At 45.6% G+C, this 27050-nt stretch overlaps 2 protein-coding genes across 3 annotated transcripts in view; both read right to left on the bottom strand.

Annotated features, from left to right (window-relative positions):
* LOC134205701 (ras-related protein Rab-10) overlaps window positions 1-3603 on the bottom strand; it is a 29484-nt gene extending 25881 nt beyond the window's left edge. Inside the window, exons 1-2 of one of the 2 annotated variants that reach the window (XM_062681230.1) lie at window positions 3220-3603; window positions 2976-3120 (exon numbers count right to left, since the gene is read on the bottom strand). In XM_062681230.1, the coding sequence (XP_062537214.1) occupies window positions 2976-3102 (127 nt within the window). In that variant the 5' untranslated portion in view covers window positions 3103-3120; window positions 3220-3603. The remainder of the gene's footprint in view (window positions 1-2975; window positions 3121-3219) is intronic. The other variant, XM_062681231.1, reaches the window with a different exon arrangement.
* A 370-nt stretch (window positions 3604-3973) lies between these two features.
* LOC134205700 (obg-like ATPase 1) overlaps window positions 3974-27050 on the bottom strand; it is a 138887-nt gene continuing 115810 nt past the window's right edge. The window contains exon 6 of the mRNA XM_062681229.1: window positions 3974-4951. Within this exon, the coding sequence (XP_062537213.1) occupies window positions 4301-4951 (651 nt within the window). The 3' untranslated portion in view covers window positions 3974-4300. The remainder of the gene's footprint in view (window positions 4952-27050) is intronic.

Below are 27050 nucleotides of genomic sequence, written 5' to 3'. Positions count from 1 at the left end.
GAAAGCGCAACCAGGCAGCTTTGTTGATCTCAGCAGCGAAAAAACGGTATGGTGAGACGCGCTTTTCCCACGACCTCCCAGCAAAAAAGCTCTGGAGCAACCTTCGGCGTGAAGGCGTACACAACAACACCAAAAAGAGCGTACATGGAGACCAAGCCGACTTGGATGCGATGAACCACTTTTTCTGTGAAGGACATCGACTGCTGATGGTGAACAACAATGAAGTTGCAGAAGAACCAGAGCACCGTACCGCTACTGATCGCGGTGAAGTGCGCTTTTCTATTCGCGTACGACAGCCAATGAAGTTTCCCACAAAATCATGGAAATCCAAACAAACGCAGCAGGCTCCAACCAGATTACGATATCGTTCCTTAAAATGCTGACCCCATTCGTATTACCTGTGCTGGTAAATCTGTATAACGCCGTAATCGATTCAAGATCGTTCCCAACGATTTGGAAGAAGGCGCTAATAACTCCAATTCCGAAAACAAGCAATCCAGCTGAACCTAAGGATTACCGCCCAATTAGTGTTCTCCCAGCCATCTCCAAAATACTAGAGAAGATCCTTCTCGAACAAATTGTTGGACACGTGGACGCCAATAAACTACTTGCATCGAACCAGGATACAGGAAAGACCACAGCACAACAACAGCTCTGGCGAAAGTAACGCACGACATATACGACAACCTTGACAACGACCAGTGCACAGTTATGGCTCTAGTTGACTTTTCATTAGCCTTCAATTGTGTCGACCATCGAAAGCTGCAGAGAAAGCTGCGTGAAAAAATTTCTTTTTCCGACAGTGCTTGTTATCTTCTGTCATCGTTTCTCGATCAACGCACACAGGCAGTGAGAATAGGAAACGTAACATCCTCCCAGCGACCAGTAGTTGACGGTACCCCTCAAGGGTCTTGCTTGAGCGCCTTGTTATTTAGTCTCTATATCAACAGCCTTCCTCTCGGGTTGAGATGTAGCTACCAACTATATGCCGACGATCTGCAGATCTACATATCTGGTGCCATTCGGGAGGTGGATCAACTCATCATAACCATCAACATCGATTTAGGCAAAATTGAACAATGGGCGAGGAGAAACCTCCTTTTTCCGAACCCTAAAAAAAAACGCAGGCGATCGTTTTCTGCAAGGAAGGCTCAGTAACACCGACAACGAACATTACCTTTTGCGGAGAGCTTATTGAACTGAAGGACTGCGTGGTGAACCTAGGCCTCAAAATGGACCGCAACCTGAAATGGAACCGACAAATTAATGACATAACGGCAAAAGTTTTTAGCACGCTGCGAACTTTCCGGAGGTTCGCCTCTGTACTGTCAGTTCAAACCCGTAGGAAGTTGGTACAAGCTGTGATAATCCCTTTCTTCACATACTGTGACGTCGTCTACTACCCGGGACTTTCAGCAGCACTACGCAATCAGCTTAATCGTTGCTTCAAAGCGTCGGTTCGTTTTGTATACGGCATCCGTCGAAGAGAGTCTACAGCTGCAGTTAGGAACACCATACTAGGACACGACTTGGACACCAACTACCAGAACCGTATAAGTTGTTTCATACGCCGGGGTTATGTCAAAACTCTTCCAGTCTATCTCCAACAACATTTAACGAAAGGCCAACTGGAGCGTGCCCGTTCTTTCGTGATCCCCCACCACACGACGGCGAAGAGGAAAAGTGTTTTGATCGCAGGGGCAATCCACTGGAACCAGCTGCCTTTGGCGATCAGACAACAAACAATGATAAGCAAATTTAAGAAAGCACTCGCTATAAGATAGGGCAATTACAGAAGCTAGACTCTATAACACACCCTATACCAGAACCTAGATTTAGTTAAACTAATGTATTAGCACTCCTACTCTGTCTTATATTCCGACCGTTTCTTTCAATACTAATGTATCTTCCTTGACCTAAAATATGGGGTAACCTATAGGCTTCCGTTATGACAATAAATAAATTACAAATTAATGTTTAAGTAAGTTTAAGAGTTGAGCGAAAATGATAAAATGGTCCCTAAATCGTCTTGAAGCCTTAAAGGCATAACATAACTATAATTGTATGGGTCGTGATTAGTTATGAGATTCACTTTTCGGTGGCAAAATAAAGCTTTAAAAAAAATTATCGAGAATGAAGCCAATGAAAGATTGTATGCATACCATTGTTATAATTTGTGGTATTTTTATGGCACGTCCTATGTCTTTTTTAGGACTCTTTTGAGTGAGACATAATAAAATTAAACAGGCGCCACGTTCTTAGATTTGATAAAACTACTACTCAGTTAATCTAACAGCCAATTCCCTATTGATGTCGATATACTTGGTCACAGTTTCAATTATAATAAACCTATTCTAGCTAGTATTAAGCGTGGCTACGAATCATCATCATCAGGGAAGGTTCAGAAAAATATTGCGGAAAAGAAGGGATCTCTCATCATTATCACTGAGGAAAGAGGCCATCTTAACTACACTACCGTTCAAGGTTCCAAGACACGATGTCTGTTGAATCACATCAGTAAAATCAGTGCGTCAATGCCAAATTGTGACGCGGCAATAAATAAAAATAGTCAACATGTGATATTACCACGACAGGATATGTCTTTAGTTGCCATCTCAGTGCTAATGGCGTAAGCCGCCCCCCGCGGCAAGGTAACATATCCGAGGGGAAGGAGTTATAGGATAGAAGGATATCCGAAACGACTTGTGAGAAATGCTGTTTCACGAAAATTTGTGTTATTTTTGATTGGCGCTTGGTGCGATTTGCCTGAACTCCGACTAACTGTAAAACCATGTATGACACGGCATTGCAAAAATAATCTTAGGATCAAATCGACCATGGAGTCCAGTACTTGTAGCTCTAGATTCCATTGCTAAGCTATGAGATTCGTATTTATGTGCAAAAGTAAAAACATTTCACTACCAACCCTGTGACTAACCACCCAGCGAAAAGTTCCAAGCGATGACTACACTTACCGATTGTGGAGATGAAAGTAGAAGTGAATGCATCGTCGGAGAAACGAAACAAGATGCATGTTTTGCCAACTCCGGAATCTCCAATCAGCAGTAGCTTGAACAGCAGATCGTATGTCTTCTTGGCCATTGTGCACAGTAGCTTTGCCTAAAACAAGAAAACCAAATAATCTCCCAGCTGTATCACTACGGAAACCGGACCAATTTTCTGATAGTGTCCTCAGGATCCGTCCTTTGTGTCACGCACTTGTCTACCTTGTCTGACCTTCTCCGGTAGGCGTTGGTGGATTGTTTTCCTTCCCTCTCACTCCTGCTCAGTAAGGAAGGCAAAAGTCAGCCTGGCAGCCAAAAGGGAGGATCTCGATTTGTGCTTCTTGCGATGGAATTTTTTCGTTTCTTTGCAGCCTCCTCCGGGTGGGTATCGAATATCCTCCACACTCCACCGCTTGCTTGGTCCTTGAGTCGCACTTTAACCTGCTGAAATGTTCACTAATCCGTTTCTGGTCGGCAATTTTATCAGCGCACGAAAAAAAAATGTACACCAAAGAGACGATGATTAAAATTATTACGAATCTCGCCTTTCGTCGTTGCGAGTCACCCGTCGTCGTATTTCCTTTTGGGTGCGCTTTGTTCGCACACGCACACATACACCTTCTCCGCTGCGATGGAAACTGTCAAAACGGAAAAAAGTGAATCATCAAACGAACGAGCGTGCAAAACATAAAACTAAAAACATTGAAATGAACTGATCAGCCCAATCGGCCAAAGTTGGGTGAGGTTCGGTGAGTACCCTCGAAGCTTCCGCTAGCCTACGCAAGGTAGCGCATGGGCGGTGAGAGAAGGGCAAAATGGAGATTTCAGAAAATCTTTTCTAAAGATTTTCAAGAAAATATTTTATTTGAAATTGATTTTTTTGTTACCTTTGGAGGAAAAGTTTTTTCAAAATTTTTCCCAACTTCTTTGATAAACGATGCGATCTATGAAAAAGGAATTTCGGAGAATTTTTCTTTGCGCGTTTAAGCAGATACACAAACGAATAATTTATTTATAATCTTATTTTTAAACACTTCACAATGATGTCTACCAGCAAAGATGTTGTATATAAATCAGCATTGCAGAAGTGCACGTGAATGTAACGATCTTTTTTTGTTTATTTATGGACTGCCTCTTTTCCAACGTAGTATCAAACATCCCCCCAGGGCACACATTCGAGTTACTGCTCTCCTGCTCTGCATCCTTTCCTAAGGCGACTGGGGTAGAAACAGTTGCGCGTAGAATATCATGTTCAAGTAGAGAAGAATAGCAATCACCGTGGCAATTTTGTCGTATCACTTTTTCTTGGCATCTTTTAAGCCCGCTCCGGCGTTAAACTTGAAAAAGATGATGTCACCGTCTTCGACGACGTAATTTCTACCCTGTTGCCGGTACTTGCCAGCGGCCTTGGCTCCCGCTTCGCTACCCTCCTCTTTGAAGTCGTTGTAGTGCATGACTTCGGCCATAATAAAGCCCTTCTCGAAATCGGTATGGATACGACCGGCCGCCTGAGGAGCTTTGGTGCCCTTCTGGATCGTCCATGCTTTAACCTCATCGGCACCAGCGGTGAAGAAGTATTCCAGCTGCAGAGCCTTGTAACCGGTGGTGATGATCCGATCCAACATGGTGGTGCACTTGGTTTCCTCTTCGTAGGCCTTACGCTCGGTATCGGACTCCATCTCGGCCAGTTTGTGTTCGAACAGGCCCGAGAAGGGAATCAACGACGCACCAGGATCGTGTTTGTCTATCCATTCCTTGATCTTTGGGAGCCATTTGTTCTTCTTGCGGATGAAGTCCTTCTCGGACAGGTTCGCTAAATAGATGCAGGGCTTGGTCGTCAAGAAGAGATATTTGTTCAGAACTTCGATGTCATGTGCACTCCAGTCGGCGAAGCGCAGGTGTTTCTTCTCGTCCATCAGCACTTCCTTGACCTTGACTAACGTTTCCTGAAAAAAAAATGAAAGAGGTATTGTACAATCAGGCGTTAAATATTTATGATTTTTCTAAACAAGCTCATATGGTAGTGATCTTTCAAGGTATTCAAGGAACACTGCAGGAATACTCATACAAATTAAAGATTGAGTGGCAGAAATAATCATATCCGCACCTGCAACACGACAAACATAACCAAGTAACCAAAAGTTCCTATAAAAGTACGAACGTACTTTTAAAGAAACTTTTGGTTACTTGGGAAATTAAGTAACTATTAAAAAATCAGCAGAAAAAGATCGCGATCCCAATTTCTGACTCCCACTTCCGGACAGGACCCGGCATGTTGATCGCTTCCTCCGGAAGTTCCTCCGGGAATTCCTCCGGAAGTTCGTCCGGGAATTCCTCCGGAAGTTCCTCCGGGAATTCCTCCGGCAGGGCTGGTAGCGACAAAGGCCCCCCAAAATAGTGACTTTAGTGACCAAAGCTGACGAAAAAAGGGACCAAAAAGTGACTTTCAGTTGCTGAAAAAGTGACCAAATAGTGACTTCCAATTAGTGTTACCAGACGTACTCTTTTAAGAGTACATGTACTCTTTTTGGGGCAGAAAAATTACGTACTCTTCTTTCTCGGAGAAAATGGTCATATGTACTCTTTTTAAATATTGTGTCGCCAGCACTAAATTGTATTCCAACTTCCGACATTTTACTTCCGAACTTACTTCCGACATCATGAACGTCAGAACAAAATTTGAATTTGCTACCAACACATTGTCGGAAGAGCGTTCGGAAGTGTGGAAATCGACTTCCGAACTTCAATTTGGTGCCAGCGACGTTGTCAGCGACAAAACAAGCTCGATTTTGTGACAGATAACACCGTGCAGTGCTGCATATTTATTTTATTTTTCCGTGTGAATCTCGTCGGAAGTGGGCCTTGCTGCCAGTTCATAAGCATCATATAAACAGTTTTAGTCTAAATGCACAATATTGTCAGTACCAATTTGATTTTCAAACTTAACATTGCAAAGTAAATCGATTTTCCTTAGTTTGTACAAAAAAATACGCTTAGATTGTGTATGTCACGATTTGAATTGAACGTATTTATTATTTTCATGATATTTAATTTATTTAACTGTTCCTAGACACGGAGAAATTTAAAATAGGTCTACAGTTTTTTTTTGAGAAATTTGGATATCAAAATTCTGGAAAGTAATAGATGAGCCAGCTGAAAATCTCTTTAATAAAGAGTTTAAAAAGTTGTGAAGCCAGCACGATCATATGACAATCAAATATGACACTGACAAATTGCAAGCTGGACCGAGAACATTGTCCAACCACGCATGAAAATTTGAAACATTATTTAAACGTTCGTTATCATACTACAGGCTGAGTTCATTCAAGCTTTTAAACCTATTCTTCAGATATCAGACTGTTTCATACCGTTTTGGCTCAAATCCCGAACACGATTGATATTCCGAACACTGGCGTTTTGGCACCTTAAAACTAAAAATTCCATCGGTTTTCAGTTCTGATGATCAAGATTACAAATTAATTCAAGATCCTATGGAGAGAATTATTCGAATAAAGCCAAAATGGCCATTAAAAAACGAGCGATCGGAATATGAGCCATGTTCGGAGTTTGAGTCAAAACGGTACAACATTTTTCCTATGAAGAGTTGATCTTTTCAATTTCCCCAATAAATTTGCAAATATTAGATGTTTTTTTGGGATTTATTCTATGAATAGTTCTTCAATTTTTTTCACTTATATTTAGGAAAAGAAAATGGCTTTTATAACTCACGAAAGCGGTTGACACGCTATTTTGTCACAATAACTGTCGGTGTTAATTTTGTTGAATTCATACACTTTAGCGATACAATTTCATCCTACAAATATTAACAAAACTATACCGTTTTGGCTCAAATCCCGAACATAACTCATATTCCGAACACTGGCGTTTCTGCGTTCTAGAATTCAAAATTCCATCGGCTTTCTGTACGGAAGATCAAGATTACAATCAAATTCAACATCCATCCCATGGAAAGAACCACGCGATTAATGACGAAATGGTAATTAATATCCAGGTGCTCGAAATAGGAGCCATGTTCGGAATTTGAGTCACAACGGTACAATATCAAACTTGAATTATTAGATAAAAAAATATCACGAATTGTACTCTTTTGTACTCTATTTTCACTTTTTGTAAATACACTCTTTTTAGTCAAAACGAATCTGGTAGGGGAAGTGTACCGGTTTTGGCCACCTTAGTGCCTAATTTGGCCAACCCTGAAAAAAGCATATTTTCCAAAAACTATCGATCATTTTTCACAGCGAAGAAGCATAAGGGATGTATCTCCTGTTACAGCTAATAAAACCCTCGGAAATTGCTTTATTTTCGGAGTTATGCGAAAAACTGGCCAAATTAGGAACATGGCCAAAACTGGTACAGTTACCCTAACACTACTTCCAATTTCATATGCGTGGGAGGCCCTCCTTAGCCGTGCGGTAAGACGCGCGGCTACAAAGCAAGACCATGCTGAGGGTGGCTGGGTTCGATTCCCGGTGCCGGTCTAGGCAATTTTCGGATTGGAAATTGTCTCGTCTTCCCTGGGCATAAAAGTATCATCGTGTTAGCCTCATGATATACGAATGCAAAAATGGTAACCTGACTTAGAAACCTCGCAGTTAATAACTTTGGAAGTGCTTAATGAACACTAAGCTGCGAGGCGGCTCTGTCCCAGTGTGGGGATGTAATGCCAATAAGAAGAAGAAGAAGAAGAAGTAAGTACAAAAAAAGTGAGCTAGACTTTTTGCTCTTTTCGTGCACACACACACACACACACACACACACACACACACACACACACACAGACACACACACACACACACACACACACACACACACACACACCCACACACACACACACACACACACACACACACACACACACACACACACACACACACACACACACACACACACACACACACACACACACACACACACACACACACACACACACACACGTGGGGGCAGCAGGGACTTTGTCCAAGGGCTTGACGACCCCTCCCCATGGCCACTGCGAGTTAGGGGGCCTGTCTAGGATGTGGTGGGGTTTGACAGTGGGCTCTGTTGATCCTCTATAAAAGCTGCATGTGTCGGCAAGCAGGCCCTATCACATCTACCTTTCGCCGCTCAAAGCACACGAGCCCAAGAGGAGTGCCAACCGGCACATCAGGATTCATACCAGTAAGATCCTGATTATGGTATACTGGTCACGGCAAACGACATTGGACGATTCTCGGTTTATGGATAGGACTAGGCGTATATGGGCTGACAGTCGAGCTATTCTGTTTCCTGAGTAAAAAGAGTGACATCTTCTTGAAATGGCAAGCAGGCTAATGGTTCGTCTGCCTCCGTCCTGATAAAACAACCTGGCAGGCCTCCGGTAACGCTCAAAACCTGTCACCTATACCGGTGGGTAGTAGGTTAGGATGCACCATTCCTGATTTACACCGATCCGGCTCTGAACACGGTGTTATAAGGCACCGGAGTCAACCCTTGCATGGACCTCACTGTTTACAAAGGCACCCATGGGATCATAAGAGGCGACTATCTACAACAGGTAGAGATAACGGCCCGGAGGGACCCTTTAACATGGAAACAAATTCTACAAACAAATAAGGAGCAGGAGGGGCAAATGTTTTCGCAAAGAGAGGAAAGCTGCAGCGATCTCCAGTTATATCGCAAGTAGCGAGTACCAGGAGTACGGCCAAGGCTGCTGAGAACCAGGCAGGCCAACAGGAGCTAGGATCCGGGAATAGGGTGTCCACCCCAAAATCGGAAAGAAAAGCGACTCAGGAGGAGCTACAATTCAGGAGGTCCAACCTGATGGAGGTGCGGAAGCGAGTCAACGAGCTTTATGACTTCGTGAAGGACAAGCACAATGTTCACACGAAGATCAAGCTTCTAGTGACAAGCATTAAGTCCGCCGTAAAGCAGCCGAACACGAACAGATCGCGCTGAAAAGAAAGCCGAAGCAGCTGAAAAGGTGCTGAAAGATGCGGCGGAGCATACAGCAGTTGAGACACAGCAGGCACCCAAAAGTCCCCGAACCACTCGCACGGAAAAACGAGGAAGGGATTCGCCTGGAGAGCAGGAAGGCACGAAAAGCAACGGAACGTGCAAGACTTTGCCAGCGTTCTGAAGGAACGTGTCAAGGATGGTGAGTGGCAGACCGTGGAAAACCAGCGGGAGACGAGGAAGCAGCAGAAGGAGAATGTGGAAAAGAGGAAGGAACAGAAGAAACAAGAAAACGTCGTTCTCCTCGGAGAGAGAGTTAAAGGTGATGCCCTGATCGTAGAAGCGAGCGATAAAACGTCGTATGCAGCGATCCTGAAGAAAGTGAGAGAGGACCCGGAGCTAAAAGACTTGGGTGAGAAAGTGGTGAGAACTAGGCGTACCCAGAAGGGGAGTTGCTGTTAGAGCTGAAGAAGGATCCCACGATCAAGAGCTCGGCCTTCCGGGAGCTCATTGCCAATTCATTGGGCAGTGACGGTAACGTAAGAGCTCTAACGCAGGAAGCAGTGGTCGAGTGCAGAGACCTGGACGAGATCACGACGGAAGACGAACTGAGGGATGCACTGGTCTCACAATGCAAGCTGGGGAAGTGCAAATGACGGTTCGACTGAGGAGAGCGTACGGTGGCACACAAGTAGCAGCGATACGACTACCAGCAGAGGCTGCCAACCAAATGGTGGAGGCGGGCAAGGTAAAAGTAGGATGGTCGGTGTGCACGTTGAGATTCGCCCCACGAGTCACCAAGCAGATGGAGCGATGCTTCAAATGCATGGCGTTTGGCCACCAGGCGCGAACTGCAAAGGCCCGGATAGATCCGGTCTATGTAGGAAATGTGGTGAAGAAGGACACGTTGCTAGGGACTGCACGAAGCAACCAAGATGCCTGCTCTGCAAACCGGAGGACGGAAACGACCATACGACGGGTGGCTTCCAATGCCCTGCATACAAGAAGGCGATGGCGGGCCGGGATTAATGGAGATCATCCAGTTGAATCTCAATCATTGCGACACCGCACAGCAACTGTTGTGGCAGTCGACAACAGAAGCAATGTGTGACGTGGCAATTATTGCTGAACCGTATCGGATCCCTCCTGACAACGGCAACTGGGTGGCGGACTCATCGGGGATTGCAGCTATCCAAGTGATGGGCAAATTCCCTATTCAAGAAGTGGTAGACAGCTCAAGCGAAGGTTTCGTTATCTCCAAAATCAACGGGATCTTCGTGTGTAGCTGCTACGCACCCCCAAGATGGACTTTGGAGCAGTATAACCGGATGCTGAACTCACTCACGGAGAAGCTGATCGGCCGAAAACCGGTAATCATAGGAGGCGACTTCAACGCTTGGGCAGTGGAGTGGGGAAGCAGGCTGACTAACCCCAGAGGTTACAGTTTGCTGGAGTCGTTGGCAAAGCTGGACGTCAGGCTGTGCAACGAAGGTACCGTTAGTACATTTCGCAGAGATGGCGAGAGTCAATCATCGACGTCACGTTCTGCAGTCCGTCGCTGGTGAGGAACATGAACTGGAGAGTTAGTGAGGACTATACACATAGTGATCATCAGGCGATCCGGTATTGTGTTGGAACACGAATGCCGACGGTACGGCGAGAGATTAGGAATAGCGGGCGAAATGGAAGGCGAAGGACTTCGACAAAGATCTTTTATCGAAGCACTCCGAGCGGACAGCGGCGCTACAAATCTAGATGCAGACGAGCTGACAGAAACTCTTGCGAGGGCATGCGATGCGACGATGCCAAGGAGACTGGAGCCAAGGAAAAGCCGGCGGCTAAATTACTGGTGGAACGATACTCTTGCTAGCCTTCGTGCTGCGTGTCTCAGAGCCAGAAGACACTTTCAGAGAGCAAGGTCTGAAACAGTCAGAGAGGAGCGTAAGATAATCTTCCGTGAAGCTATATCGGCCTTCAAACGGGAGATTAAAGTCAGCCAATCCAACTGCTTCAAGGAGTTGTGCCGAGAAGCTGACGCTGATCCTTGGGGCAACGCTTATCGGGTCGTAACAGCGAGGATCAGGGGTCCAGCGACGCCAGCGGAAATGTGTCCGGACAAGCTGAAGATCATCGTTGATGGTCTCTTCCCGCAGCATGATTCTACGATGTGGCCACCTACACCGTACGTAGATGAAGACGGAGTAACCATTGCAGGTATGCAAGTCTCCAACGACGAGCTGTCATCAGTGGCGAAAGGTCTGAAGATGAAGAAAGCTCCGGGTCCGGATGGAATTCCAAACGTGGCTCTAAAACTGCGATACTGGCGTTTCCAGATTTGTTTAGGATGGTGCTGCAGAAATGCCTAGCAGATGGTAACTTTCCGGATAGGTGGAAGATCCAGAAACCAGCGCTGCTGCCGAAACCAGGGAAGCCGCCGGGGAATCCAGCATCGTATAGGCCCATATGCCTGCTGGATACACTGGGGAAGCTTCTGGAAAGGATTATCCTTAATCGGCTGACGCAGTTCACTGAAGGCGAGACTGGCTTATCGGAAATGCAGTTCGATTCCGAAAAGGCAGATCGACGGTGGACGCAATCAGGACGGTCATTGAAGTTTTAGAGAAAGCGGCCAAGAAGAAGAGACGCGGCAATCAATTCTGCGCTGTAGTAACGATTGACATCAAAAACGCGTTTAACAGTGCCAGCTGGGAGGACATCGCCGCAACGCTGCGGTATGCGGGTCCCTGACTATTTGTGTAGAATCATTGAAAGTTACTTCCAGAACCGGATTCTGGTTTACGAAACGAATTCGGGCAGAAGTCGATTAGGGTTACCGCAGGTGTTCCGCAAGGTTCCATTCTAGGCCCGACGCTGTGGAACATTATGTATAACGGAGTTCTAAAACTGAAGTTGCCCAAAGGCGTGAAGATTTTCGGATTCGCGGATGATGTCGTTCTAACGATAACCGGAGAGTCGCTGGAAGAGGTAGAAATGCTGGTGGCTTAAACGACCTACGCAGTTGAAAACTGGAGGAATGGAGTCAAACGCCAGCTTGCTCACCACAAAACAGAAGTGATGCTGGTAAGCAACTGCCGCGTGATCCAGCGGATCCAGCTTACCATAGGAGGGCACAACATACCGTCCGTGCGGGCTTTGAGGCATCTAGGAGTGATGATCGACGACCGGTTGAATTTCAACACCCATGTAGACTATTCCTGCGAAAAGGCATCTAAAATGGTCAGTGCGTTTGCAAGGATCATGCCGAACGTGGGAGGTCCTAAAAGCAGCAGTAGGCGTCTTCTGGCAGCAGTAGCATCCTCGATACTGAGGTACGGAGCTCCAGCCTGGGGAGCTGCGCTCAAGACGAAACGTAACCGCAGAAAGTTGAACAGCGTGTTTCGCCTAATGGCCGTTCGAGTCGCGAGTGCGTACCGAACCATTTCCTCGGAGGCAGTTTGCGTTATCGCAGGATGATTCCAATCTGCATAACCCTAGCAGAGGATATCGAGTGTTACCAACGGAGAGATACCAGAAATGTGAGGAAGACGGTGAGACTGGACTCTATGGTGAAGTGGCAGCAGGAGTGGGACAATGCGGATAATGGAAGGTGGACCCACCGGCTCATCCCCAATGTGTCGACGTGGGTGTATAGGGAGCATGGAGAGGTGAACTTTACCTCACACAGTTCCTTTCCGGACATGGCTGTTTCCGTCACTATCTGCATCGGTGTGGCCATGCGTCATCGCCATCCTGCCCGGCGTGTATCAACATAGAGGAGACTCCAGAACACGTGGTATTCGATTGCCCAAGGTTTGCGGAAGTACGTAGAGGAATGCCTGCTCTACGGGCGGACAACATCGCAGAGCGAATGTGTCGCGATGAGGGTACGTGGAATGCAGTAAGCAGAGTCGTGACGCAAATACTGTCAGAGCTGCAGCGTCAATGGAGAAGGGACCAGCAAATAAGCGTCGGTTTGGAGCGAAATCCAGCACAGTGAGCAGTGTTTGGTTTCGGGTCGTCGGGGCGCCAGCGAACCGGAAGTCTTCTGCCAACCGGAATCGTTGGACCGACCTCGGCACTTGAATTGCCAACCTGCTGAAGAAAGAAGAAAGAAGAAGGAAGTGCTTCGGGTATGTAGGGCACCGCCAGTGCGGACGTCATCCACCACCGGAACTGTCGGACCACCTCTGCAACCCGAAGACGAAGACGAAGACGGCGCAATGCGCGAAAGCGTCCCCTGCGATAGCCGCCGGTAGTCGGGGCACCATCAGTGCGGAAGTTTCCTTCACCGGAACTGGTGGACCACCCTCGACGCCGGGGGAAGTCAGGAGGATTCGAGTGAGGAAGTTTGCGGTACGACCGCCGAGGGATCGAGACAACGTAGCAGTGGATCTCAGCAAGCCAGTCGGCGAATCCAGCCTAAGCTTAGGGGCCAAATTTTTAGAATAAGTTCATGAGCACAACCCACCCCCGAAGTAGTCGCAGCATCCCGTGGTCCCGGGGGAGTCGAGGCAAGGAGGACAAGGGACCCGAATTTATCCGGAAGGCTCATTTTTAACAGGTCGGACAGGAGCCCATCCCTGTTCACCTTCGAGCATAGTGTGGATGCTCAAGGTGTCTGTCGCGCAGATTTTTGATGGCCTTTAACCCTTGTAAAAAAAAAAAAAAAAAAAAAACACACACCCACACACACACACACACACACACACACACACACACATACATCACCTCAATTCATCGAGCTGAGTTGATTGGTATATATTTTGTACTTACCCTTGACCGATTTCTTCGCAACAGGTTGCATTCGACGCAGTATACTGCCCCATTGTTTCCTATTGAAAAATTGGCCGGATCGGACAATGGGCTTGGTAGTTATGGCCAAAATACTTTTTCTCATAAAAAAGCGCGTAAAAAAGTCTAGCTCACGTTTAATGCACTTACCCTAAACCGATTTCCTTGCCCAAAATACTTTTTTTACCGCACGAGAAAGGCATCATCACCGCTAGGTGGATTAATCTGGGTTTTTTTTTATATGGATGACTAATGAGTGATCAATTCTCCTCAAATTGAGGCAACAACTAAAAATCCAAAAATCCTGTTATTGTGGTGGAATGTATTTGTTATCAATGCATTTTTATCAATGAAGATCATTAATCTTATTTATGGATTTGTGCTGTGAAAAAATGATAACATTTGGTCATTATTGGGAGAAGTTGTTCAAATTTTGCGTGGTCACTAAAAAACATCTTTAGGAGGAACAAAACACAGTAAATAATAGAGCAAATAAGGTTGTCAATCAAAAAATTACTCGCAACATAACGATCATTTGTCTAGAGGATCTATTATAAAAATACGCTATAACAATATAACAATACTATTTTAGTTCTTGGTAAAACAGGGGAGAATCATGTCTCCCAAGGGGTCAAGTATCCCCACCTTCCCCTACTGTATAAAGATTTAGTTTGAGCTTATAATCGACAGGTCTCCTTGCAGGACTTGCATGACTGTATACCAATTTATAAATTGTGACGTAAAACACCTTCAATTAGCTACTGGTGAAATGCCAATAAGAGCAGCGAGTTAAATGGCTGGTGAAGTTTAAGAGCGATCATTTTTCCATGATCCGTAATTTAATTTCCGCCATGAGCAAAGCATCATCCAATGGATACATAAAGCTTTATAAAAAAATCTTGGTCAATAGTTTCAAAATAGTTGAAAATAGTGACTTTTTGCGAGAAAAAGTGACTTTAGTGACTTGAGGTCGAAAAAAGAGACTTTTAGTGACTGACCCGAAAAAAGTGACCAAGTCACTAAAAAGTGACCCGCTACCAGGCCTGCTCCGGGAATTCCTCCGGAAGTTCCTCCGGGAATTCCTCCGGAAGTTCCTCCGGGAATTCCTCCGGAAGTTCCTCCGGGAATTCCTCCGGAAGTCCCTCCGAATTCCTCCGAAGTTCCTCCGAATTCCTCCGGAAGTTCCTCCGAATTCCTCCGAAGTTCCTCCGGAATTCCTCCGGAAGTTCCTCCGGAATTCCTCCGGAAGTTCCTCCGGGAATTCCTCCGAAGTTCCTCCAAATTCCTCCGGAAGTTCCTCCGAATTCCTCCGAAGTTCCTCCGAATCCTCCGAAGTTCCTCCGGAATTCCTCCGGAAGTTCCTTCGAATTCCTCCGAAGTTCCTTCGAATTCCTCCGAAGTTCCTCCGAATTCCTCCGGAAGTTCCTCCGGGAATTCCTCCGGAAGTTCCTCCGGAATTCCTCCGAAGTTCCTCCGGGAATTCCTCCGAAGTTCCTCCGAATTCCTCCGAAGTTCCTCCGGGAATTCCTCCGGAAGTTCCTCCGGGAATTCCTCCGAAGTTCCTCCGAATTCCTCCGGAAGTTCCTCCGGGAATTCCTCCGGAAGTTCCTCCGGGAATTCCTCCGGAAGTTCCTCCGGGAATTCCTCCGGAAGTTCCTCCGGGAATTCCTCCGGAAGTTCCTCCGGGAATTCCTCCGGAATCATTCCGGAAGTTCCTCCGAGAATCATTCCGGAAGTTCCTCCGGGAATTCCTCCGAAAGTTCCTCCGGGAATTCCTCCGGAAGTTCCTCCGAGAATTCCTCCAGAAAATCCTCAGGGAATTCCTCCGAAAGTTCCTCCATGAATTCCTTCGGAAGTTTCTCCGGAAGTTCCTCCGGAAGATCCTCCGGCAATTCCTCCGGAAGTTCCTCCGGGAATTTCCCCGGAAGTTCCTCCGGGAATTCCTCCGAAGTTCCTCCGAATTCCTCCGAAGTTCCTCCGAATTCCTCCGAAGTTCCTCCGGGAATTCCTCCGGAAGTTCCTCCGAATTCCTCCGGAAGTTCCTCCGGGAATTCCTCCGGAAGTTCCTCCGGGAATTCCTCCGAAGTTCCTCCGGGAATTCCTCCGGAAGTTCCTCCGAATTCCTCCGGAAGTTCCTCCGGGAATTCCTCCGGAAGTTCCTCCGGGAATTCCTCCGAAGTTCCTCCGAATTCCTCCGAAGTTCCTCCGGGAATTCCTCCGAAGTTCCTCCGAATTCCTCCGGAAGTTCCTCCGAATTCCTCCGAAGTTCCTCCGGGAATTCCTCCGGAAGTTCCTCCGGGAATTCCTCCGGAATCATTCCGGAAGTTCCTCCGAGAATCATTCCGGAAGTTCCTCCGGGAATTCCTCCGAAAGTTCCTCCGGGAATTCCTCCGGAAGTTCCTCCGAGAATTCCTCCAGAAAATCCTCAGGGAATTCCTCCGAAAGTTCCTCCATGAATTCCTTCGGAAGTTCCTCCGGAAGTTCCTCCGGAAGATCCTCCGGCAATTCCTCCGGAAGTTCCTCCGGGAATTTCTCCGGAAGTTCCTCCGGGAATTTCTCCGGAAGTTCCTCCGGGAATTTCTCCGGAAGTTTCTCCGGGAATTTCTCCGGAAGTTCCTCCGGGAATTTCTCCGGAAGTTCCTCCGGGAATTCCTCCGGAAGTTCCTCCGGGAATTCCTCCGAAAGCTCCTCCGGGAATTTCTCCGGAAGTTCCTCCAGGAATTCCTCCGGAAGTTCCTCCGGGAAATCCTCCGGAAGTTCCTCCGTAAATTCCTCCGGAAGTTGCTCCGACAATCATTCCGGAAGTTCCTCCGGAAATTCCTCCGAGAATCATTCCGGAAGTTCCTCCGAGAATTATTCCGGAAGTTCCTCCGAGAATTATTCCGGAAGTTCCTCCGAGAATCATTCCGGAAGTTCCTCCGGGAATTCCTCCGGAAGTTCCTCCGGGAATTCCTCCGGAAGTTTCTCCGGGAATTCCTCCGGAAGTTCCTCCGGTTCCTCCGAATTCCTCCGGAAGTTCCTCCGGAATTCCTCCGAAAGTTCCTCCGAATTCCTCCGAAGTTCCTCCGAAATTCCTCCGGAAGTTCCTCCGGAAGTTCCTCCGGGAATTCCTCCGGAAGTTCCTCCAAATTCCTCCGGAAGTTCCTCCGGGAATTCCTCCGGAAGTTCCTCCGAATTCCTCCGAAGTTCCTTCGGGAATTCCTCCGAAGGAACCTCCGGCAATTCCTCCGGAAGTTCCTCCGGGAATTCCTCCGGAAGTTCCTCCGGGAATTCCTCCGGAAGTTCCTCCGAATTCCTCCGGAAGTCCCTCCGAATTCCTCCGGAAGTTCCTCCGAATTCCTCCGAAGTTCCTCCGGGAATTCCTCCGGAAGTTCCTCCGAATTCCTCCGAAGTTCCTCCGGGAATTCCTCCGAAGTTCCTCCGAATTCCTCCGGAAGTTCCTCCGGGAATTCCTCCGAAGTTCCTCCGGGAATTCCTCCGAAGTTCCTCCGGGAATTCCTCCGGAAGTTCCTCCGAATTCCTCCGCAAGTTCCTCCGGGAATTCCTCCGGAAGTTCCTCCGGGAATTCCTCCGCAAGTTCCTCCAATTCCTCCGAAGTTCCTCCGAATTCCTCCGCAAGTTCCTCCGGGAATTCCTCCGGAAGTTCCTCCGAATTCCTCCGAAGTTCCTCCGGGAATTCCTCCGGAAGTTCCTCCGAATTCCTCCGGAAGTTCCTCCGGGAATTCCTCCGAAGTTCCTCCGGGAATTCCTCCGAAGTTCATCCGGGAATTCCTCCGGAAGTTCCTCCGGGAATTCCTCCGAAGTTCCTCCGAATTCCTCCGAAGCTCCTCCGGCAATACCTCCGGAAGTTCCTCCGGGAATTCCTCCGGAAGTTCCTCCGGAAGTTCCTCCGGGAATTCCTCCGGAAGTTCCTCCGGGAATTTCTCCGGAAGTTCCTCCGGGAATTCCTCCGGAAGTTCCTCCAGGAATTCCTCCGGAAGTTCCTCCGGGAATTCCTCCGGAACCAGGAGCGTCTTGCGGAGTCTAAAGTACGTACGATTTCCAGCCACTATGCGTTTCCGAATTTCTCTGCTGGTATCATTTTCGGCAGTCACCAGTGAGCTCAAGTAAACAAATTCTTTTACCACCTCGATTTCGTCACCACCAATGCAGCAAAACCTCCTCCTCCCAAATCTTTGTAATGACCCAGTGCAGCGCTCTAGCCAGTGCTTTAATAGCTCTCCTGGTAGATGGTCAACCCCAGGGGTTTTGTTGTTTTTTAGCCGGTGCCGGTAAACGTATGTCCTACGCGCGTTCTCCCAGGTTCGTCACCACATCGCCATTCAGGTGTTCTTCGTAGTGCTGCCGCCACCTTTGGATCACCTCACGCTCGTTCGTAAGAAGGTTCCCGTTTATGTCCTTACACATATCAGGCTGTGGCACATGGCCCTTACGTGAATGGTTCAACTTCTCATAGTATTTTCGTTAGTTATTAGCGCGGTACAGTTGTTCCGTTTCTTCACGGTCTCGATCTTCCTGCTGGCGCTTGTTCCTCCTGAAAATCGAGTTCCGCGCCCGTTTATATACACACATATATACAGAAGATCAATTTAAATTTTCAATAGCATTCTTTGAGCCTCTGATGTGTTTTCTTGAAGTTTGAGCAGTCGTATGGCCAGTTTCATTGTAATTGGTGTTACGACCCCTGCTCGTATCATTTTGACCCCTGAATCAAACCCTGGTCGAAATTTCAGAAAGTCACTTTCAATTGTAAACAGAATTCAATGAGCTCCTGATGTGTATTTATGAAGTTTGAGCAGTCACATACCCAGTTTCATTGCAATTGGTTTTATGTCCCCAGCTCTCATCATTTTGACCCTTGAATCCGACACTGGTCGAAATTTCAGAAGGTAAATTTCAATTGCAAACCGAATTCATTGAGCTCCTGATGTGTTTTCTTGAAGTTTGAGCAGTCGCATGCACAGTTTTATTGTAATTGGTGTTATGGTCCCTGCTCTCCTCATTTTGACCCCTGATTCCGACACTGGTCAAAATTTCAGAAGGTCACTTTCAATTGCAAACAGAATTCATTGAGCTCCTGATGTGTTTTTATGAAGTTTGAGCAGTCGCATGCCCAGTTTCATTGTAATTGGTTTTATGTCCCCAGCTCTCATCATTTTGACCCCTGAATCCGACCCTGGTCGAAATTTCAGAAGGTAAATTTCAATTGCAAACCGAATTCATTGAGCTCCTGATGTGTTTTCATGAAGTTTGAGCAGTCGCATGGCCAGATTCATTGAAATTGGTGTTATGGCCGCTGCTGTCGCCCATTTTGACCCCTGAATCCGGCCCTGGTAAGAATTTCAGAAGATCACATTCAATTGAAAATGAAAATTTAAAAACTCCTGATTTGTAAAGCTTGTATAGCTGCATGTCAATTCCCGCAGGCATGTTTCATTGTAATTGGTTTTGTAGCCCACACTATACCATTGTGACCCCTGAATCCGGCCCAGAATTTTGTCAACCATGTCCTATTCAAATGATGAAACTATCGAAATCGACTAGAATTCTTGTCAAATATGTTTTAGAAATGGTTTGATGGTTGATTTGTAAATTCCGGACGTAAACATGGCCAGAACATTGAGTTGATGTTCGAACTACAGGGAAAAAGACCCCCGCACACACTTATTGTTAGCAATAACACGGACCTGAACAGGAATTTTAGTCTGAAAATGTATCAGGGCAAAAATATAGCTATTCCCATTGAGCACAAACGAAACCGCGAGGAATTCCGACGATCAGGTGCTGAATGCGAGCCATTTGGAAAAAAAAATCCGTTCGTCCTGGGTTAATCCGTTAACCCTAAAAAAAGAAGGACTTTTAATACGTATAAGAGACACTTTAAACGTATCCAAAATCCGACCAAATAACTCAATTCCTGCCGCACCTAAACATTCAGGTGAAAGGTCCCCTCCAGTTCGCCAGCTGGAAATTTCTCTCATTTATCATTCACAAATAATAATAGCGAGCCCCGCAGGATAACAATCATTCTACCATTGACAAGCATTTCTTCCAAAAACCGTTTCTCATTGCTTTGATACCTACTCGGTACCACCAGAACGGGAGGTCAAAATGTCAACATGATTGTTAGAAATCGAAAAAGATGATTTCACTCCAACTGCAACGATCCGCCACCGCCCATGAGTGGAGGTAATCGAACCGAACGAACCGAAAGAAATTGAATTTCAATCGGCAGATATTTAACTTTTGATTAGAGGTGTTTATTGAATTAGACCACCCACCTGCCCGTTTTCCGACCAGTCATCCCCGACTAATCATAGCATTGGTTGGGGCACGAGTAATGTCGGTATAATGGGGGTATAATGTGTGTAGCTACAAAGTGATTGTGAGGACGACGGTGATCCAATCTGCTGCGAGAAGATCCGCGTCGACCGTAAAATGCCGCAACAATACCGCTTATTATTAGCTACAAAGCTGGTCAACTCAACACGACACGAGTCACGTGGTGTCATGATGGCTCATGCCATGCCACATCATCATCACACCCGATCGGAACCAGCAAGGAGAAAGAATCATCGGCAGCATGGTGTTAGAAAACGATCCGAGGACCGAGGGTATGAGTATCTATTTCCATTCATGCTGCTTCTTCAATGTTTGTTGCGGCGCACCATGCAGCGAGTCGCGTGATTTATTGAATGAGTTTGCCTTTCTTCTGCTGATTATGACAATCGACGACCGCGTGGATTGATTGGGTACTCCGTCCGTCCATACAGAAAAGGCGTTTAATTGAACTAATCGAATCGAGCACCGTTTCATGGCTGTTCGAAGGTGTTTTCAATTACAAATTGAATATGGGCTCGGTGGAAACAAAAAGCATGATTGATTATGCAGACGACTTAAGACTTATTCGTTCCTGACCTCTAAATTTTCGATTAATGCCTCCAACTGGTTTGCACCACGTTCAATTCTGTTTTCTATGACCATTGACCAATCACAACAGTTTGGTTAATATTTAGGGAATGAGTTGACGTTTTAGATATGGTCGGATATTAAATATTTAACTCTGCTGATTCTCGTTTCATTTCTATTTTTACTTTATGAGAGAGCATGAAAGGGAACTGTTAAAACCGAAGCAAAATTTGCCTTGTTGGTATTATTATATACTAGCAGACCCGACGAACTTAGTTTCGCCTAAAATTGATTTATTCTCTGCTTAGTTCTCAAGTTATGCAAAAACTTTCCACCTGAGTCTTGTGGTGAGTCAGTTCTAACTTCCTGGAACTCATCCACTCCTCCACAATTGCGATCGAGTGGGCTGCAGTCAACTCCACCTCTTCGATCGATTCGCCGTAGATCTCCAGCGAAATATCGTCATATCGATTACATCGCCCACCGGGAATTTCAATCTCAAGACACCGTCGTACATGACGTTCCATAACACCGGACACTGGAAGTAGCTTCCGAGAATCTTGTACAGGTACTCGGGAATTCCAAGACGCAGGAGCGCAGCAGCAATAGCTGTCAAACAGGCACTATTGAATGCATTCCTCACGTCGAGAGTCACTACTGCACAATAGCGAACTCCCCTGCTCTTACGCTGGATAGCTGTCTCCGAGGATTTGGTAACTGACGTCTATGAAGATAGCGTCTATGGTCGACTTACCCTTTCGGAAGCCAAACTGGTTACTCGATAGACCATCCGCACCCTCCGTGCGTATCAACAACCTGTTGAGGATGATCTTCTTGAGCACCTTCCCCGCCGTATCAAGCAGGCATAGCCGACGGATCCCCCGGTGGTTTTCCCGCCTTTGGTAATAGGACCAAGCTCTGCCTTTTCCATGCTTCAGGGAAGACTCCCTGGTCCAGGCATCTCTGCATGACAGATCTGAACATCTCGGGAGCCTCGGCAATGGCCGCTTTGATGGCCAGGTTCGGAATACCATCCGGTCCTGGCGCCTTGCCTACACTAAGGGACTGTGCAATCCCCGCAAGTTCCGCCACCGTTACTCTTCCCTCGTCGGCCACCCTGGCCCCTGGCAACTCCACGAAGTGAAGCCAGGGACTTGGGTCATGACGTGGGAAGAGCCCCGCGATGATCTTCTCTAGCATCTCTGGAGACCACTCTGTAAGGGCCATCGCCCCATGTGTCTTGGCCATTACGACCCTATAGGCGTCACCCCATGGATTCGCGTTGGCACTTTGACACAGGCCCTCGAAGTAGGCTTTTTTGCTTGATCTAATCTCAGTCTTCAGAGCGGCTCTAGCAGCCACGAACGCCACCCCACGCTCCTCTGCTGCTCGGAGTCGGATGTATTCCGTGCCCGTAGGCAGGCGCGGCGCAGATTCGCAATTGCTTGAGTCCACCAGTAAGCCAGTGGCCTCTCATTCCTAGGGTGGACTTTCCTAGATATGGTGGCATCGCATGCACGCGAGAGTACTGTTACCAGCTGCTCGCCGCTCAGACCGAGAGTATTGTGCTCGCGAAGGAGCGCTTCCTTAAACACCTCGTCATCGAAGTACGATGTCTTCCACATACGAGGGCTAGGCCTCGCCCCTTCTTCCGTCCGCCAGTGATTCCAGCAGGATCTGCCCCGTTGATTCGTGGAACGGCTTCCCCATTCCACGGCCCAAGCGTTGAAGTCTCCCACTATCACCACCGGCCTACGCCCCACATAGGAGTAAATAAGCCAATTCTTGGCCAAAACTATTCTTTGTGGTTATTTGGCCCTAATATTTCTAGGATGAAGTAATAATTGCCAATTATGCAGGAAAATGCAATTTTTTGGCTAAATATATCCACATAACAGTGTAAAACCAGATAAAAATCTCAAAATACATATGTTTTCAAATAAAACGTCGCGTTTTAAGTAAAATCAAAATCTCTTGCTGCCGCTACGTGAACGATTCTAAAATGGTTATATAAATGGTTAAATTCGCATGCACAATGGTAAACACTGTTTTCTGCTTGAACACTATTTTTTCCTTAACTCCCTCATCAGGGAATAATATCAGGCATGGGCGTTTGAAGCCTTACAACAACCTAAAACGTCCTGAACATAGCAGAGTTCGGAAACAGAAAATATTCAGTACATTAGCAGCATCTGTATTGCTCCAAAATAAGATTATCATTCAAACGTACCTATAGAGGTACTGCGGTAAACAATCTACTTTTTAATATCCCTTGGACGCCCTAGGGTATCCAAACTATACTTGAGTTCAGGACTTTAGATGTACAGCTACTAAAAAGTTTTTTTTTTTCGTTCAAACTTCCTTTATTCGCCTTGAAGGTCAATACACATCGGAAAAAAGATTTGGGAAATTCATATCAAATAAAAAAACGCCGCTAGATCGGATATATATCGGAGCTTTGAGTGACAAAAAAGATACTGTCATGATTGTAGATCGCAAGCTTTGAACGCAAAGGCAGTTTGGATGACTCAAATTATATATCAAGGCTGTCTTGCGGTGTTTGTTGGTCTTCCGAGAGATGTAATGAGTGTGACAGAAAAGGTTACTTTATCAGCTGTAAGTCTTGAAATCAAGGATAGTTTGGTTGATTCAAAATATCCCATAACTATTTTACAATGGTAGTTGGTCTTGGTTCGTCCAGGTTGGTTGGTTGGTTGGAGATGCTGTGAATATAAATAAAATATATGCAACAAAAAAAGTTCCGCAAGTACTCAAGAACAGTTTAGATGGCCCCGAATATCCCAAAATTATATCACATTGTTTGTTGATCTACAAGGTGATGTAATGAATATAATATTTTTTCTTCTGGGTTCGTTATATGTGGTAATTTTTGAGCAAATGGTAAAATTTTGTTTCAAAATGATGAAAAATCGCATTTTATTCAAATAGCTCAGAATCTAATTTGCGGACGTTTGCGGACGAGTTTTCACGTGGAATGCTTAGTCCATATCTTGAAGTTACACCCAAGTGATTTATCTTTGCCGGATCTTGCCGTATAGATTAACTTTTCCTCTGAAGAAAAACATAAAAAATAGAAAAAATAGTGATTTTCAAGTGGTCATCACCTGAAACATAAAATTTATAATTTGACCATAAACAGGAACAAAATAGAGACATTCAACTATAATCTACTCATTGCGTACTAATAATAGCTTGTTGATAACATTTATGTTGTGTAAAAATCAGATTTTCCAAAAACTCCACAAATAAAATGAATAAAATCCAATTCAATACCTCATTTTTGAGCCCTAATTATATTTTTTTACAAAATTTTGGGTCACTTCTGAAATAGCCATAGTATGCAGAATGTTTCTAAGTATCTAAAAAAAATATAAGAATGTATAAATGTTGAAAAATTTTTTTTGGGTTTTGTCCACGAATTTGTTCTAGTTACTCTTCTGTGCCCCATCAAGTTAGCCGTCAAACACCTGCGTCGTGAGTGCCCTCACCTTGACCGTCTCGCCTAGGACTTCCTCCGCCAACTTCTTGTAGGCGGCGCCCTTTTGCGAGACGCCCCGCTTCAGCTCGAGGATCATCTCGCCCATCCGGGTACGTCTTATTCGACGTCCGGGGTTCGAAACCCTTGTTCGGGGTAGTAACCCTCCGCGTTTAGGAGCGTAAAACGGCTATATTTTGCATTGCTCGACTATTCGGCAGGATGTATTCTGCCTTTTCAGGGGAAAATTATCAGTCAACCGTTTTTAGATTTGTAGACATATTTTCCAGAGCCCTGACCTAACGTCTACCCAGGAGCGTAGTTGTTATCGTCCTGTGCATTTGCAGTGCGCTGGTATGAGAATCGGCTATGTAAGAAGTTCTTACTAAGAACATAGGGGAGGGACGTTCAATATGCGCCCCCTAAGCAAATCTTCGAATTCAACGATGATAATGGTCGAAATTATGTACTTCCAATGTGTTAACCACTAATTTGACTTACCATCTATGATACGGAATAAAAATTTGGACGAAAAACCAATTATATTCCGAGAAAACGATTTTATTTTGAAGCGCTGCATTTTCGTGCAATTTCAAACCATGCGGGTTGAAACACGCCACCCCGAGGCGAAAACGCGCCAGCCTAAAAATGTAAACAAACAGCAGTGAACTGACAGAAGAATCAAGTATCAATTTATGAAAAGTCCTATTCTCGTTTCCACTGCAATGAAATGTTAATTTTTTTTGCTAAATTTTCGTGTAACTAGTTGATGTGTGCATACAAGATATGTTTATTCTTTAATTTATTTGGTGGGCGCATGTGACCTTGTGCATTACGGAGCCAAATCACGATTTTCTGTGCATGGTACATGTATCACACTTCCAAGAAGTGAGATCTTAAGGTCTACATGAGTAACCAACGATCTATCGGACTGCTTCGAATGTGATATATGCCCTTTGTGATACGTAGAATAGAATGTGTTCACATCATAGGTTCTTGATAGTCCAAGAAATCTCTGGATTAAGGCTATAAAGTCTATAGAAGCAACAAAAAATCGATCGGACGGTTTTAAGCATGGTACATGCCCTTTATGACACATAGAATAGAATGCGTACCCAGCATAGGTTCTTGGTCATCCAAGAAATCCCTGGAATAGGCCTTTGGGTCTACACGCGGAACCAAAGATTTCTTAGATTGTTTCAAATATGGGACTTGTCCTTTGTGATGCACAGAATAGAATGTGATCAAAGTATGAGTTCTTGGCCATCCAACAAATCCCTGGAATAGGCCTTTAGGTCTATTTGCAGATCCAAAGATCACTTGGATTGATTCAAATACGGTACATGCCCTTTGTGATGCATAGAATAGAACGCGTTCCAAGCATAGGTTCTTGGTCGTCCAAGAAATTCCTGGAATAATCCCTCAGGTCTACATGCGTAACTATAGATCAAATGGATTGTTTCAAAACTGACACATGCCCTTTATGATACATACAATATAACGCGTTCCCTGCATAGGTTTTTGGTCGACCAAAACAATCCTAGAATAAGGCCTGAAGTCTACATGCGTAACCAAAGGTTACTTGGATTGTTTCAAATATGGAACATGCCCTTTGTGATGCATAGAATAGAATGTGTCCAAAGCATGAATTCTTGGTTGTCAAAACATCCCTGGAATAAGGCCTTTAGATCTACATGCGTAACCATAGTGTTCAAATATGATACATGCCCTGTGTCTATGCACCACAATATGCAAGGGCAATTCTCTTTTGTGTTGTAGTAGATTTTAAGGCCTTGCTCTAGGTATGTCTTGGATAATCTACAATCTATGCCGTAGATACATCATATTCTATAATCAAAAATGGGCATGTACCACATTTAAAATCGATCGATTCGGTTACTCGTGCAGACCTGTGTGCCAATCTCATGGGATTTCTTGAATGATCAAGAACCTCTGCCGCTGACTTATTCTATTCTACACATCCAAAAGGGCATGTACTGTAAAACCTCTTTTTACGCTCCCTCCTTTTACGCTCCCTCTTTTTGCGCCTCTCGTTTTACTCGTTGTTGATCTACCTCGTATTGGAGGCAGATATTGAAGAATAAACAAGTTGTGTGACCCCTTTTTGGTATATGTTTGTATTCCAAGTAGTTCTTGATGTTGTCACTGATGCCAGGTAGTCTACGAACTCCATAGATTCAAGGCCTGGGGATCAACCTACGTAATGGAGGCAGTTATTGAAAAATAAACAAGTTGTGTGACACCTCCATGGTATATGTTAGTATTCCAAGTAGTTCTTGTTGTTGTCGTGGGTATGTTGATCAACCTCCGTAATGGAGGCAGCTATTGGAGAATGAATAAGTTGTGTGACCCCTTCTAGGTATATGTTTGTATTCCAAGTAGTTATTGTTGTTGTCATTAGTGCCAGGTAGTCGACGAACTCCATAGAGTCAAGGCCAGTGGATCAATCTCTGTAATGGAGGCAGTTACTGAAAAATAAACAAGTTGTGTGACCCCTAGTTAGTATATGTTTGTATTTCAAGTAGTTCTTGTTGTTGTCGTGGGCTCCAGATAGTCTATGAACTCCATGGAGTCAAGGTCCATGGGTCAACCTCCGCAATGGAGGCAGTTATTGGAGAATAATTAAGTTGTGTGACCCTTCTTGGTATATGTTTGTATTCCAAGTAGTTCTTTTTGTTGTCGTGGGCTCCAGAAAGTCTTCGAACTCCATAGAGTCAAGGTATGTTGATCAACCTCCGTAATGGAGGCAGCTATTGGAGAATAAACAAGTTGCGTGACCCCTTCTAGGTATATAATTGTATTTTGAGTAGTTCTTGATGTTGTCACTGATGCCAGGTAGTCTACGAAATCCATAGATTCAAGGCCTGGGGATCAAC

The sequence above is a fragment of the Armigeres subalbatus genome, chromosome 1 (assembly GCF_024139115.2).
Source record: "Armigeres subalbatus isolate Guangzhou_Male chromosome 1, GZ_Asu_2, whole genome shotgun sequence".
Taxonomy (NCBI): Eukaryota; Metazoa; Arthropoda; class Insecta; order Diptera; family Culicidae; genus Armigeres; species Armigeres subalbatus.
The sequence above is the reverse complement of the archived record's forward strand: the minus strand, read 5'-3'. Positions and strand labels throughout refer to the sequence as shown.